General features: G+C 38.8%; 1 protein-coding gene across 3 annotated transcripts in view; it reads left to right on the top strand.

The window, feature by feature from the left end:
• Positions 1-5,669: 5,669 nt before the first annotated feature.
• ift122 (intraflagellar transport 122 homolog (Chlamydomonas)) overlaps positions 5,670-17,023 on the top strand; it is a 131,601-nt gene continuing 120,247 nt past the window's right edge. Inside the window, exons 1-6 of one of the 3 annotated variants that reach the window (XM_062999160.1) lie at positions 5,670-5,719; positions 9,204-9,270; positions 9,427-9,511; positions 10,719-10,797; positions 13,048-13,124; positions 13,211-13,277. Coding sequence is in view for 1 of the 3 variants with exons in the window: in XM_062999161.1 (XP_062855231.1) it covers positions 6,398-6,456; positions 9,204-9,270; positions 9,427-9,511; positions 10,719-10,797; positions 13,048-13,124; positions 13,211-13,277 (434 nt within the window). In the remaining 2 variants the exon portion in view is untranslated. Of the gene's footprint in view, positions 5,720-6,296; positions 6,457-9,203; positions 9,271-9,426; positions 9,512-10,718; positions 10,798-13,047; positions 13,125-13,210; positions 13,278-17,023 lie in introns of those variants that run through there. The other 2 variants (XM_062999162.1, XM_062999161.1) reach the window with 2 other exon arrangements.

Genomic DNA, 17,023 nt, shown 5'->3' with positions numbered 1-17,023 from the left:
TTTCAGGGTGTTAGCAATCTTCTTATAGCCCAGGCCATCTTTGTGGAGAGCAACAATTCTATTTCTCACATCCTCAGAGAGTTCTTTGCCATGAGGTGCCATGTTGAATATCCAGTGGCCAGTATGAGAGAATTGTACACAAAACAGCAAATTTAACAGCCCTGCTCCCCATTTACACCTGGGACCTTGACACATGACACCAGGGAGGGACAACGACACATTTGGGCACAATTTGGACATGTTCACTGTGGGGTGTACTCACTTATGTTGCCAGCTATTTAGACATTAATGGCTGTGTGTTGAGTTATTTTTAGAAGACAGTAAATCTACACTGCTATACAAGCTGTACACTGACTACTCTAAGTTATATCCAAGTTTCATGTCTATAGTGTTGTCCCATGAAAAGATATAATGAAATATTTGCAGAAATGTGAGGGGTGTACTCACTTTTGTGATACACTGTATATATAGTGTAGCGTCGGCACAGGCTTTACCCAGAAAGCCTTGCGGCAGTGGTGTCTAAGCTCACCGTAGCCGTGTATCCCGTTGTTGGGAGTGGGGTGGCTGCGGTGAGGGTTGGGTAAGTAGCTTATATGTTTGTCTGTTGTATGATTGTATGTGTGTATGAATGGGTGTCTGTCCCTAAACCACGGAATGAACTGCCAAAGGCAGCTCACTCGCGGCCCCGACGCTCGCCTTCCTGCTCGCTGGCGCCACAATATATATATATGTATATATAAAATAAAACTTGATATATATAAAATAAAACTTGATATATATAAAATGACAACTGATATATATATACAGTGTATCACAAAAGTGAGTACACCCCTCACATTTCTGCAGATATTTAAGTATATCTTTTCATGGGACAACACTGACAAAATGACACTTTGACACAATGAAAAGTAGTCTGTGTGCAGCTTATATAACAGTGTAAATTTATTCTTCCCTCAAAATAACTCAATATACAGCCGTTAATGTCTAAACCACCGGCAACAAAAGTGAGTACACCCCTTAGTGAAAGTTCTTGAAGTGTCAATATTTTGTGTGGCCATCATTATTTCCCAGAACTGCCTTAACTCTCCTGGGCATGGAGTTTACCAGAGCTTCACAGGTTGCCACTGGAATGCTTTTCCACTCCTCCATGACGACATCACGGAGCTGGCGGATATTCGAGACTTTGCGCTCCTCCACCTTCCGCTTGAGGATGCCCCAAAGATGTTCTATTGGGTTTAGGTCTGGAGACATGCTTGGCCAGTCCATCACCTTTACCCTCAGCCTCTTCAATAAAGCAGTGGTCGTCTTAGAGGTGTGTTTGGGGTCATTATCATGCTGGAACACTGCCCTGCGACCCAGTTTCCGGAGGGAGGGGATCATGCTCTGCTTCAGTATTTCACAGTACATATTGGAGTTCATGTGTCCCTCAATGAAATGTAACTCCCCAACACCTGCTGCACTCATGCAGCCCCAGACCATGGCATTCCCACCACCATGCTTGACTGTAGGCATGACACACTTATCTTTGTACTCCTCACCTGATTGCCGCCACACATGCTTGAGACCATCTGAACCAAACAAATGAATCTTGGTCTCATCAGACCATAGGACATGGTTCCAGTAATCCATGTCCTTTGTTGACATGTCTTCAGCAAACTGTTTGCGGGCTTTCTTGTGTAGAGACTTCAGAAGAGGCTTCCTTCTGGGGTGACAGCCATGAAGACCAATTTGATGTAGTGTGCGGCGTATGGTCTGAGCACTGACAGGCTGACCCCCCACCTTTTCAATCTCTGCAGCAATGCTGACAGCACTCCTGCGCCCATCTTTTAAAGACAGCAGTTGGATGTGACGCTGAGCACGTGCACTCAGCTTCTTTGGACGACCAACACGAGGTCTGTTCTGAGTGGACCCTGCTCTTTTAAAACGCTGGATGATCTTGGCCACTGTGCTGCAGCCCAGTTTCAGGGTGTTGGCAATCTTCTTGTAGCCTTGGCCATCTTCATGTAGCGCAACAATTCGTCTTTTAGGATCCTCAGAGAGTTCTTTGCCATGAGGTGCCATGTTGGAACTTTCAGTGACCAGTATGAGAGAGTGTGAGAGCTGTACTACTAAATTGAACACACCTGCTCCCTATGCACACCTGAGACCTAGTAACACTAACAAATCACATGACATTTTGGAGGGAAAATGACAAGCAGTGCTCAATTTGGACATTTAGGGGTGTAGTCTCTTAGGGGTGTACTCACTTTTGTTGCCGGTGGTTTAGACATTAATGGCTGTATATTGAGTTATTTTGAGGGAAGAATAAATTTACACTGTTATATAAGCTGCACACAGACTACTTTTCATTGTGTCAAAGTGTCATTTTGTCAGTGTTGTCCCATGAAAAGATATACTTAAATATCTGCAGAAATGTGAGGGGTGTACTCACTTTTGTGATACACTGTATATATATATATTAGGGCTGTCAAATGATTAAAATTTTTTATCGCGATTAATCTCAGAATTTCATATAGTTAATCGCGATTAATCACTTTTTTTTTTTCCCAAGGAGGTGGTTTTAATGTTATGGCTGATCGGTGTACATACACTAACACACAAAAACTCATTCACAATCAACACAGTCTTGTTCCCTGGGTTCTGACAACTCATACTAGTGACTATATTACTTGCGTCTTTGCACAATATTGCATTGTTTTTGCACCTTATTCTCACCTTATTCTACCTGCTGCTATATAAACCCTACGCTGCTAACTGGATATCAGAATACGTTTTATTAGGGCTGTCGAAGTTAACGCGATAATAATAACAACGCGTTCCAGTGTTGCCAGATTGGGCGGTTATCCGCCAAACTGGGCGGATTTTGTTGGAAAACAATTTAATAGCATTTAAATAACACTTCTGTTTAAAAGAAAATATTCAGTTTTAAGAAGCACCAGCATTGTAGAAGCAGTGGTGTATAGTAACGAAGTAATAATACTTCGTTACAGTACTTAAGTAGTTTTTTGGAGTATCTGTACTTTACTGAAGTATAAAAATTTTCGGCAACTTTTACTTTCACTTTACTACATTTACTAAAGAAAATGTGTACTTTTACTCCGATACATTTCACGTATGTAAATTCGTTACTCGTTACTTCAAAATAAAACGACAAGAATAGTTTTTAGCTAAATGATGTGAGATGTGTGACAGACTGCACGCAGGTTTGGCGAATCTGCGCTTTAAGTTAGATCGGCGGTTATAAACACATTACTGCGCATGTGCAAACAAACGTTCCCGTTCTGAGTGAAGCGCTTCGCTCTGTTAACCCAAACACACGGAAATACCGGCATATCAGAACCTCCGTCTAACCTCACCAAACACACTGATGTAGGTTAAGAACGATTAATAAAGTAAAACAGCATCCGATTTTTTATTTCTTATTATTAGCGTTGAGATTGTTCAGATATCTAGCTACCATTTTCAATTACATTCGAACCACAAATAAAACGGTTCACTAAATTAGTTTGGAATGAATTTAGTGCAGACATGAAGACACGTCCATTATTTACAAAAACTAATAAACAAATATTTCCTCAGATAACTTCTGTATTACACCGACAGTAAAAAGATTCAGGGTGTTGAGGAAAATGCAGCACGTCTTTAACCCTTTAATGGTCTCAACAATAAAATAATGTTTAAAAGATTATTTCTTTGCTTTTACTAGTTTTTAACATTTCCAACTTTTCATGGATGATTTTTCAGCTGCTGCTTCAAGCTGACATAAGTTAGAAATTGTGCTTTTTTGAAATGTGAATACCAATATATTTTTTTAGTTTAACACATGCCAATCAGGGAGTAGATCTGGCCCAAACGAGATTATTTAAATACAATTAATTAATTACGATTAATTAATTTTGCCAAAGTTCAGTGGTTATAGGTTGTTGAGATATATCTATGACTTGTACAACCCAAATCAAAAATTGGGACAGTATAGAAAATGCGAATAAAAAAGACAGTGTTTCTTACATTTACACTGATATCTTATATGAACCCAGAATATTTCATGTTTTGTCTGGTCAACTTCATTACAATTCTTAACATAGACATTTTAAGCCTACAACACGTTCTAAAAAAGTTGGAAAGCTGGAAGTTAGAGCTAATAATAAGGTAAAAAAAAATAATGACGTGATTTTAAACAGGTGATGTCAACAGCTGATTATAATGATGACAAATCATGTTCAGATGGAAGAAAGAAAAAAGCTTGTTAAGGTGGTTTACAGGATTAAAAGAACAATCTTCATATTTTTTAAAATGACCGCTTCAGTTTATACTAACAGCATTTACTTTTTACTTCTACTTTTAATACTTAAGTACATTTTATATCAAATTACTTTTAATACTTAAGTACATTAAACATCAGATACTTTTAGACTTTTACTCAAGTAATATTCCATGAGGTGACTTTTACTTCTGTCTAAGTAAATTTCTGGTAAGATACTTGTACTTTTACTCAAGTACGGCCTTCAGGTACTTTATACACCACTGTGTAGAAGGATATTAAAAGTAAAGTCAATTTTCAATGCTGATTTGGCTTAATAGTGTTGGTCAGTCTGTATCATATTCTTGAAATGATAAAGTATTGCAAAGGAATATCTTTGAAATTCTTCCTCATAATTTTAAGGTTGCTATATTTTGGTTTTTCACTTGTCAGGGAAAATTAAGAGAGAAAAAAGTGATTTACGTGATTTACGTCATTTACGTGATCTGCGTATCACGTTACCACTGTGTGTTGTACGTCACTGAGCTGATATGTGTATCAGGTGACCAGCGGGTAACGGCGTGTTATGTTTAAGTGTGATGCTCCAAGTTGTGGATTAAGCAATAAAGACAACACGTTCTCCATATAACTAGTGTCATTTGTATTTCGTGGTTAAGTACAAAACATAACAATACGGGTCTTCGTGATGTAATTCTACATGGCACTTACTGCCTGTATAGGTAAATGAGTGAGTGACCACATAAAAAAGGTATCAGTTTCTGTGCCAACCCTGTGTGAGCAATGGTCTCAGTCTGGCCACCCCTGTGAAAATTGTCTGGCTCTGCCACTGGGCACTTACTCCTCTACTCTTAATGAGAGATGCCGTGCACGGTCAAGTCTCAACATGAACTACGGATGACTCGCAGGGCCAAATAGAATTTGCGTTAACGGCACTATTTTTTAAAATCGCGTTAAATTGAGATCGCGTTAATGCGTTATTATTGCGTTAACTTTGACAGCCCTAATAAATAAATAAATAAATAAATATATATATATATATATATATATATATATATATATAAAATTCTGATCGTGTCATTTTCTTCTTAACGGCACTATTTATATATATATATATATATATATATATATATATATATATATATATATATATATATAATTCTGATCGTGTCATTTTCTGCTCTCTAATAATGCTCCACTTCCGGCAAAGTGATGGAATACCCTAGGTAGTGCACTTCACAGTAACAGATAATGTGAATGGAACGCGCATACATAATTGGCGCTATTGATTTTAAGAACCGCTGTCTGAACCAATCAGACCTTCTGATTGTAATTTTTTAGTAAGAAATGCTGTTATTTGCATGTATTTAGTTTGCAGTGTCACAGATGATTGTCAATGAAATGCTTGATTGGCTTTCTAACGAGTTTGTGTTTTACTTCACAATCGGGAAAAGTTTGGAGGTTTGTATAGCATTTAATAGCATTTAATTTAATAGCATCTGGAAGAATATAAGCTCAGGTAAGCAGTATTATGGATTTTTTGCTGTGTTTTGGATTTTGGCCGCTGTGCTGTAATTTGCAATGAAAACAAAATGTCAGTTTAAGCTTTTAACTAGCGGTACCTAGGAAAGTAAAACGGCAAAATACAGTCGGTAATCTGTTGTTTTGTATCTACACTTGCAATATACTGTATGTTTTGTGTATATTATATTGACTCGTGACTTGACACGGACTCTAGCCTAAAGACTCGTGACTCGACTCGGACTCGTATTTTGTGACTTGTGAACATCTCTGGTTTAGAGTAGCAAATTCATCTTCAGCATGTATTTAGAAAGACACTGGAGACAAAAAAACTCCATGTGCTTTCCTACTTCAACTAATATGAGGGTCTGCATTCCTGGATCTGAATGGGAGTGATGAATCTAAGTGTCGAATTCAAGTGTCGAATTCTCATATCGATTCACAGCCAAAGTGAAGTGAACCGATTCGGTCAAATGAGTCGTAGAGAATCGCTAGTCGGACTCTTGTCAGTCGCCATATTGGACTGCTGTTTGCGTCTGCTTTGCATCTTTACCACACTGGAGACCAGTTGCTACAACTCGGGTATTATTGCAATTAAACGTTCGTTTATAAATAACAATGCGTGCGGTTCCAACATGGATAGATAAAGTACATGACCGGGATAAAGTTGAACAATGGTAAGAGTTTTACTATGCTATGCTAAGTGTTGTTTGGATACAGCGCCGTTTACTGGATGTGCTTAGCAACCGCCGTTACTATGTAAACTACTGCGTTTGTCACTAAAAGCTAGCGGACTTAGATACATCATTCCTCATTACTTAATTACTTAATAGTCAATAATTAATGGTTGATTTGAGCTTAGTCTTATTTAAAAAATATTTAATAATATGTTCCAAGTACTTAAAGTTAGTTGGAAATGCGAGCTTTTAATACTCTGCTAGGTAGTTAGCCAGCAACAGTAGCATAGCTGGGATACAAACCTTACAACACACACCCATTGAAAATATCATTAGGTATTCATTCGTGCAGATGATAATAATTAGAAGAAAAAATGGTATAATAAACCTCCTTGTTTCTACACTCACTGTCCATTTTATCAGCTCCACTTAACATATAAAAGCACTTTGTAGTTCTACAATTACTGACTGTAGTCCATCTGTTTCTCTGCATGCTTTGTTAGCCCCCTTTCATGCTGTTCTTCAATGGTCAGGACCCCCACAGGACCACTACAGAGCAGGTATTATTTAGGTGGTGGATTATTCTCAGCACAGCAGTGACACTGACATGGTGGTGGTGTTAGTGTGTGTTGTGCTGGTATGAGTGGATTAGACACAGCAGTGCTGCTGGAGTTTTTAAATACCGTGTCCACTCACTGTCCACTCTATTAGACACTCCTACCTAGTTGGTTCTAGGTTGGTTCTCATCTGTTGCTGCTTTTGAGCTGGTCATCTTCTAGTCCTTTATCAGTGGTCATAGGACCTTGCCTATGGGGCGCTGTTGGCTGGATATTTTAGGTTGATGCACTATTCTCAGTCCAGCAGTGACCGTGAGGTGTTGAAAAACTCCATCAGCATTGCTGTGTCTTATCCACTCATACCAGCACAACACACACTAACACACCACCACCATGTCAGTGTCACTGCTGTGCTAATAATGATCCACCACCTAAATAATACCTACTTTGTGGTGGTCCTGGGACAGTCCTCATCACTGAAGAACAGCTTGAAAGGGGGCTAACAAAGCATGCAGAGAAACAGATGGACTACAGTCAGTAATTGTAGAACTACAAAGTGCTTCTATATGGTAAGTGGAGCTGATAAAATGGACAGTGAGTGTAGAAACAAGGAGGTGGTTTTAATGTTATGAAAAGAATTGATGCTAATTTACCAACAGCAACATGCAAAATTAATGCCCAGTGAGAATGTCTGTCTAAGGGTGACCATATTTTGGTTTAAAAAAACAACAACCCAAATGTTAGTTCACAGTGACTGGGAGTTGAATGGGGTTCAAGTATCTGGTGGGCGGCACCCTGGCAATGTGAATGTTTGTGGCTAGTGTGTGTTGAGGGTTGGTGGGTGGGTGGTGGATAGGTTGTTGATGAATGCCTTCAAAACCCTGTGACTATGTTACCCAGATTTGTTGTTTAGATTTATTCCATAAAGTCTTTTATCAAACCAGTAAAAACGCTTTCATAGCTTGTCATAGCTGTCCCTAACCTTTTTTGCACCATGGACCGGTTTCATATAAGATATAATTTCACGCACCGGCGGGGCGGGGATATTTAAAAAAGAATAACATTAGAATGGGAAATCAGTGTGAATACTGAGCTTTTATCGCTGCAACAAAACGCTGCTCCCACCTAGTGGTGATTGGGGACAATAACATTCAAAGCGTATTGGAAATGTAATTGCTCTTGTAGCGATCTCAAATTATTTATTCTTTCTGTGCGGCCCGGTAATAAACGGCTCACGGACTGGTACCGGTCCGTGGCCCGGTGGTTGGGGACCACTGGCTTATAAGACCAGATAAACATATTTATTTTCACTCAACAATTTAAAATACCTATTACAAATTAAATAATATGACTAGTGTGACTTTTGCCAGTTTTGCACAACATGTGCATGACCTTTTCATGGCCATACAATAAAAAGTGTAAAAAAAAAAAAAGGTCATTATTTAAAAAATTGCTGTCAAAAAGAGAACAGGAAAAAAGTATGTATGGTCACTCTGCTGTATCTGATCAGTTTTGGTGTTTTAGTAATTAATTTGATTTTACCTTCATGTTGCATGTCAGTGTCAGGGTATGGTTTCCCCAGGATAACCAGGTGCAATGCCGTAACACACCTGGACATGGTGCAAATCTACTGTGTGGCTTCGGCCATGACAGACATTGCCAATCATGTCTTTATGTAGATGCCTGATGCGCACCAACTGAGCTCTTGTATTTTGGTATAATTTATTTTATGTATCTTAATCTTTTCTGTTTATTATTTTATTTTTTTATGTATTTTGTTTCTTCATCGAATCACAATTTAGTTTTAATGTTTTGTAAACGCAAAATGCCTTCCTAAGGTGTCAGATCTTAGGTTTACACTTTATTATTTTAATGTTTTAAATTTTCTGTGTCTCTGTAAAGCACTTTAAATTGCCACTGTGTATGAATGGTGCTTTACAAATAAACGTGTCTTGCCCTGATTAATAATCAGAGCTTTGAAATTGGTATTATATAGAAAACAAAATAACTAATGGGATTAAGGAGGCATGGTGTAGAAGGAGGAATTTTCACAGAAAAATAACAGTTGCAAGATGGCAAAAAATTCCAACGCTACAGCATGTCTGCTATGAGTGCATGTAAACGTTTGACTTAACCTGTATATAATGCTGCGTACGTGGTTATTGGTAATTACATATATCTCATACACAGCATTTATGACCTGGCCTTCAAACCGGATGGCACTCAACTCATTGTAGCAGCTGGAAACAGAGTTCTGGTATGTACTGCTTTGTTTTTATCTTAAATATATAACTAATGTTTAGGTTTATATGTTGTTTTTTGTTTAGCTTTGTGCTATTGGAATTAAGCATCTGCTAAGCAAAATCATTGACATATTCTAGTTTGTTAAGATCTTGCTTAATGTTGCTTACAGGTTTATGATACAGCTGATGGAACTCTAATACAACCACTAAAAGGACACAAGGACACGGTTTACTGTGTGGCCTATGCTAAAGATGGTAAGTGTTTGTGCACTTACTGAATTGCCAACATATTGATTTTTTGATTTTTAACTAAGGAGGCATTTTATGGACAAAAGTATGTGACCACAAGCCAACAAGCTAGCTGGACACTCATTTACAAACCCATGGGCATTGCAGCTACAAGACATTCACTTTACTGTGAAGGATTTCCACTAGATTATGCCGTGTGCCTATAGGAATTTGTTTCCTTTCACTCAAAAGCATTCAAATTCAAATTTCCAATTTTTCCAAAACCCCGGATTTGAACCCAGGATCTCAGTGGTGGCATTCACGCACACGATAGGCTAAATCTGGGGGTAGGGGGCGGTGGATGATGCGGTGGTGTACTTGCCAGTTCACTCTCAGTGCAAGACTCTAATAACTGCACTAATGATTTAATTTAAAATGAATTTAGAACAAATACAGTTAGCAGAAAGGCACAGAATATGAAGATAAAGTGTAAATTTATGATGTAGTCTACAGTAGAAAATATTATTATTATTGTTATTATTAGTAGTAGTGTTATTATTAGTGCTATTATGATTGTTGTTATTAGTACTAATATTGTTCTCATTATTATTGTTATAATTACTATTATTGTTATCATTATTTTTTATTGTTGTATTACTACTATTGTTTTTTATAATTTTTTAAATTCTTATTATTGTTATTATTGTTATCATCACTATTATAATTGTTGTCATTATCATTATTATTGTTAAAATTATTGTTCTTTTAATTATTATTTTTATTATTATCATTATTATTGTTACAATCACTTTTTATTATTACTAATAATAGTATTTTGTTTTATTTTATTACTGTTATTATCATAATAATTATTATTATTATTAGTAGTAGTAGAATTAAAGGTAATACTAAACAAAACTGTTCAGCATCTTCATGTAAACATTTCTAAGTAATATGGTAATTAATTGCTTTTCCTTTTACCTTGCCGATAAGTTAGCTAAAATACTCAAGAACTTAAAACAATACTGGTAAAATAAATAGTGATTCCTACATTCACTACTGCATTTGGTTCAGACCTTTATGAAGGTACAGCTTCTTCATATTTGAATACCATGGTACATTAGCATATCAATATAACAAATACTTAATGCAACTTACCCCCGTTCATCAAGTACACAGTGTTAAATGCTTTAATTTTCCTGATCTTACTGTAATATTGTGATTGTTTAACCAGGAAAACGTTTTGCATCCGGATCAGCAGATAAGAGCATCATTATTTGGACCTCGAAACTGGAAGGCATTCTCAAATACACGTGAGTTTAAGCCACTTGGCCTATTCAGCTTCTGTCACTGACATGATTTGTTATATGAATGTGTGTCATATGACGAAACGCCTAAACTTGTGAAGATTAGGTTCAGTTACTAATAAAATAACAGGTAGAGGATAACAGGTAGACAAACATATCAACAGCAAAAAACACAACACAGCAAAAGCTTGTGGAAATTCTTAATATTTTAAAAATAATTCTTAAAATAACAAGTAAACAAACATATCAAGTTCACTCGGGAGGATGCAAGTAATGACAGTTTAGCCCTCTTCGATTGAATTGCTATTCAAGATGGGGGATGTTTAAAAATAAATGTGTATTGCAAGCTGACACATACGGACCAGTACTTAAGGTTTGACTCCCATCATCCAGTGGAGCACAAATTAGAAGTCATTAGGATGCTGCACCACCTAGCGAACAGCATTTCCACTGTCACTACGGCCAAGGAAAGAGGGAAATCTCATATTAAGAAGGCGGTTATCCCAACTGGGTATTCGTTAAAGCTGGAAAATGCCCAAACACTGCTTCAGCGGATCTAAGGGAGAAAAAGGACAACCACGGTCTAAGCACAAACCAGTGGTGATTCCGTATGTGACAGGAGTAGCAGAACAATTGTGACACTTTTCCAAACACTGCATATCAGTTGCTTTCAAACCCCAAAACACGCTATGCCAGAAACTAGTTCACCCTCAGGACCGGGTCCCTCGACACAAACAGAGTAACGTAGTGTATGCTGTTAGGCACTGGGAAGAATGCTGGGAACTGTACATCGGGGAAACTAAACAGCCACTGGTGAAACTCTGCAGTTTATACCCAACTGCAAACCAGCAGCTACTCATTTAATGATGAAGATGTGCAGATCCTTGACGAGGAAGAACGCTGGTTTGAACGAGGTGTCAAAGAGTCCATCTATGTGACGAGGGAACGACCATCCCTGAACCGAGGGGTGAGAATGCATCTCTCTCATATCTGGGCCCAAGCTCATCTCAGATGGACTGAAAGACAGTGGAATAAGTCAGATTTCCTATAGGAAAAATGAATGGGGTTTTCAAAAAATCGGCTCTAACGCAACCTGTGCTAAATAAACATGTTCAGAACCCTATACGTTTTGTCCTATGTAAATTTTTCTCCTGTACATCACTGGATCCTCAGAATTACGAGGTTTTTAAAGGATCGTAATACTAATAATGCTACATGAAAGCTAATGCTACTGCACATTAATTAGACGGCACTGAACTACACCAATCGAATTGACGGAAAGAGCAACCCGCTATTGTTGAGTACAACCAAAGACGTAACACCCAACCATCATTGCTTTCTAATTTAATGTAGCTAGCTACTAAAAATATAAATTAAAACTTGTGAATATCACTGCACTGTTACACTGGTGAATCACGCTGCTTCGTGCGGTCATTTAAGGTGGCTTATAAAAGAAAAATAAATAAAACATTAAGAGGCTTCCAGTCTAGTGACGTCAATTCAGTGCGCAGTAGCATTCATTAGCTTACATGTAGCAATATTCATATTTTGACTCTTTAACGAGTTCATAATTTAGAGGATCCAGTAATAATAGACAGAAGAATCTCCATAAAACAAAACGTTACAGCTTTGGAACATTTTTTATGGCTACAGAATGCGAGAGAGGCAATTTGCGAAATCTCCATTCATTTTTCCCATTCAAAATTTCTCTTAGACCCGGGTTACCAAATATGGGCATAACAATATGGCGTGGACTACAATATGACGACACGAGTTCAGTGGTCTATTAAGGCCACATCTTTTCTCATGAAGTTAATAGACACAGAGTGCGTGTGCTTGACTGGCCTGCCTGCAGTCCAGACATGTCTGCTTTTGGAAATGTTTGGCACATGATGAGGAGTGGAATCGGACAACACTGACCACAAGCTGTTGAGCAGTTTTGTAGGTTAATTTGAGGGTTGCAGGTACTAATCACCCCTTACAAAAGGAAAAAAAAAAATTTGTTGCTATAAGTAATTAAATAAAACATTAAAATTAAATTAAAACTGAACAACAGTTCGCACTTTGGGAACAAACTTGCTTAATACTTCATCCTGGTTAACATATTTAGTTCGGTCTGTTTTTGGAACAGTTGAATAAAATATTTATCACTGTCTAGATTTGGCATTTAATCTTCCTGTTCTGGTGCCCTTTTACAGTGTTCCAGTTTAGTTTTATACTTAATGTCATTAAATGTTACACCTTATTTATTCACAGGCACAACGACTCGATCCAGTGTGTTGCATACAACCCTGTCACACACCAGCTGGCTTCCTGCTCTTCAGGAGACTTTGGTAGGTGGTGTGTTTTATTTCACACTTATGACGGATAATTTGATTTGAACATGAACTGCTCATGTGTGTACTGGTTTGGTCTGCAGGTCTTTGGTCTCCAGAACAAAAGTCTGTCTCTAAACACAAAGTAAACAGCAAGATCACATGTTGTGGGTAAGTGCTAAAAACTTCAAATATATACACTACACTCACTGTCCATTTTATCAGCTCCACTTACCATATAGAAGCACTTTAAAGTTTTACAATTACTGACTGTAGTCCATCTGTTTCTCTACATACTTTTTTAGCCTGCTTTCACCCTTTTATTTAATGGTCAGGACCAGCACAGGACCACCACAGAGCAGGTATTATTTGGGTGGTGGATCATTCTCAGCACTGCAGTGACACTGACATGGTGGTGGTGTGTTTGTGTGTGTTGACACAGCAGCGCTGCTGGAGTTTTTAAATACCGTGTCCACTCACTGTCCACTTTATTAGACACTCCTACCTAGTTGGTCCACCTTGTAGATGTAAAGTCAGAGACGATCGCTCATCTATTGCTGCTGTTTGAGTTGGTCGTCTTCTAGACCTTCATCAGTGGTCATAGGACGCTGCCCATGGGGCGCTGTTGGCTGGATATTTTTAGTTGGTGGACTATTCTCAGTCCAGCAGTGACAGTGAGGTGTTTAAAAACTCCATTAGTGCTGCTGCGTCTTATCCACTTATACCAGTACAACACACACTAACACACCACCACCATGTCAGTGTCACTGCAGTGCTGAGAATGATCCACCACCTAAATAATACCTGCTCTGTAGTGGTCCTGGGAGAGTCCTGACCATTGAAGAACAGCATGAAAGGGGGCTAACAAAGCATGTAGAGAAACAGATGGACTACAGTCAGTAATTGTAGAACTACAAAGTGCTTCTGTATGGTAAGTGGAGCTGATAAAATGGACAGTGAGTGTAGGGAAGTGGTTTTAATGTTACGGCTGATCAGTATATATATATATATATAGATATATAGATATATAGATAGATAGATAGATAGATAGATACAGTTAATGCCTACAGTTAATGCCTATATATATATATATATACAGTGTATCACAAAAGTGAGTACACCCCTCACATTTCTGCAGATATTTAAGTATATCTTTTCATGGGACAACACTGACAAAATGACACTTTGACACAATGAAAAGTAGTCTGTGTGCAGCTTATATAACAGTGTAAATTTATTCTTCCCTCAAAATAACTCAATATACAGCCATTAATGTCTAAACCAACGGCAACAAAAGTGAGTACACCCCTAAGAGACTACACCCCTAAATGTCCAAATTGAGCACTGCTTGTCATTTTCCCTCCAAAATGTCATGTGATTTGTTAGTGTTACTAGGTCTCAGGTGTGCATAGGGAGCAGGTGTGTAGTACAGCTCTCACACTCTCTCATACTGGTCACTGAAAGTTCCAACATGGCACCTCATGGCAAAGAACTCTCTGAGGATCTTAAAAGACGAATTGTTGCGCTACATGAAGATGGCCAAGGCTACAAGAAGTTTGCCAACACCCTGAAACTGAGCTGCAGCACCGTGGCCAATATCATCCAGCGTTTTAAAAGAGCAGGGTCCACTCAGAACAGACCTCGCGTTGGTCGTCCAAAGAAGCTGAGTGCACGTGCTCAGCGTCACATCCAACTGCTGTCTTTGAAAGATAGGCGCAGGAGTGCTGTCAGCATTGCTGCAGAGATTGAAAAGGTGGGGGGTCAGCCTGTCAGTGCTCAGACCATACGCCGCACACTACATCAACTCGGTCTGCATGGCTGTCACCCCAGAAGGAAGCCTCTTCTGAAGTCTCTACACAAGAAAGCCTGCAAACAGTTTGCTGAAGACATGTCAACAAAGGACATGGATTACTGGAACCATGTCCTATGGTCTGATGAGACCAAGATTAATTTGTTTGGTTCAGATGGTCTCAAGCATGTGTGGCGGCAATCAGGTGAGGAGTACAAAGATAAGTGTGTCATGCCTACAGTCAAGCATGGTGGTGGGAATGCCATTGTCTGGTGCTGCATGAGTGCAGCAGGTGTTGGGGAGTTACATTTCATTGAGGGACACATGAACTCCAATATGTACTGTGAAATACTGAAGCAGAGCATGATCCCCTCCCTCCGGAAACTGGGTCGCCGGGCAGTGTTCCAGCATGATAATGACCCCAAACACACCTCTAAGACGACCACTGCTTTATTGAAGAGGCTGAGGGTAAAGGTGATGGACTGGCCAAGCATGTCTCCAGACCTAAACCCAATAGAACATCTTTGGGGCATCCTCAAGCGGAAGGTGGAGGAGCGCAAAGTCTCGAATATCCGCCAGCTCCGTGATGTCGTCATGGAGGAGTGGAAAAGCATTCCAGTGGCAACCTGTGAAGCTCTGGTAAACTCCATGCCCAGGAGAGTTAAGGCAGTTCTGGGAAATAATGGTGGCCACACAAAATATTGACACTTTAGGAACTTTCACTAAGGGGTGTACTCACTTTTGTTGCCGGTGGTTTAGACATTAATGGCTGTATATTGAGTTATTTTGAGGGAAGAATAAATTTACACTGTTATATAAGCTGCACACAGACTACTTTTCATTGTGTCAAAGTGTCATTTTGTCAGTGCTGTCCCATGAAAAGATATACTTAAATATCTGCAGAAATGTAAGGGGTGTACTCACTTTTGTGATACACTGTATATATATATATATATATATTTATATATAAAAAGGCATTAACTGTAGGCATTAACTGTATCTATCTATATATATACAGTATATATATACAGTATATATATATATATATATATATATATATATATACAGTACAGGCCAAAAGTTTGGACACACCTTCTCATTCAATGCGTTTTCTGTATTTTCATGACTATTTACATTGTAGATTCTCACTGAAGGCATCAAAATGAACGATGTGGAGTTATGTACTTAACAAAAAAAGGTGAAATAACTGAAAACATGTTTTATATTCTAGTTTCTTCAAAATAGCCACCCTTTGCTCTGATTACTGCTTTGCACACTCTTGGCATTCTCTCAATGAGCTTCAAGAGGTAGTCACCTGAAATGGTTTTCAGGTGTGCCTTATCAGGGTTAATTAGTGGAATTTCTTGCTTTATCAATGGGGTTGGGACCATCAGTTGTGTTGTGCAGAAGACAGGTTACTACACAGCCGACAGCCCTATTGGACAACTGTTAAAATTAATATTATGGCAAGAACCAATCAGCTAACTAAAGAAAAACGAGTGGCCATCATTACTTTAAGAAATGAAGGTCAGTCAGTCCGGAAAATTGCAAAAACTTGCAATTGGACTGTGGTCCCCAAGTGGAGTCACAAAAACCATCAAGCGCTACAGCGAAACTGGCACACACGAGGACCGACCCAGGAAAGGAAGACCAAGAGTCACCTCTGCTTCTCAGGACAAGTTCATCCGAGTCACCAGCCTCAGAAATCGCAAGTTAACAGCAGCTCAGATCACAGACCAGTTGAATGCCACACAGAGTTCTAGCAGCAGACCCATCTCTAGAACAACTGTTAAGAGGAGACTGCGCAAATCAGGCCTTCATGGTCAAATAGCTGCTAGGAAACCACTGCTAAGGAGAGGCAACAAGCAGAAGAGATTTGTTTGGGCCAAAAAACACAAGGAATGGACATTAGACCAGTGGAAATCTGTGCTTTGGTCTGATGAGTCCAAATTTGAGATCTTTGGTTCCAACCGCCGTGTCTTTGTGAGACGCAGAAAAGGTGAACGGATGGATTCCACATGCCTGGTTCCCACTGTGAAGCATGGAGGAGGAGCTGTGATGGTGTGGGGGTGTTTTGCTGGTGACACTGTTGGGGATTTATTCAAAATTGAAGGCACACTGAACCAGC

The sequence above is a fragment of the Trichomycterus rosablanca genome, chromosome 7 (assembly GCF_030014385.1).
Source record: "Trichomycterus rosablanca isolate fTriRos1 chromosome 7, fTriRos1.hap1, whole genome shotgun sequence".
NCBI classification, from domain to species: domain Eukaryota; kingdom Metazoa; phylum Chordata; class Actinopteri; order Siluriformes; family Trichomycteridae; genus Trichomycterus; species Trichomycterus rosablanca.
The sequence above is the reverse complement of the archived record's forward strand: the minus strand, read 5'-3'. Positions and strand labels throughout refer to the sequence as shown.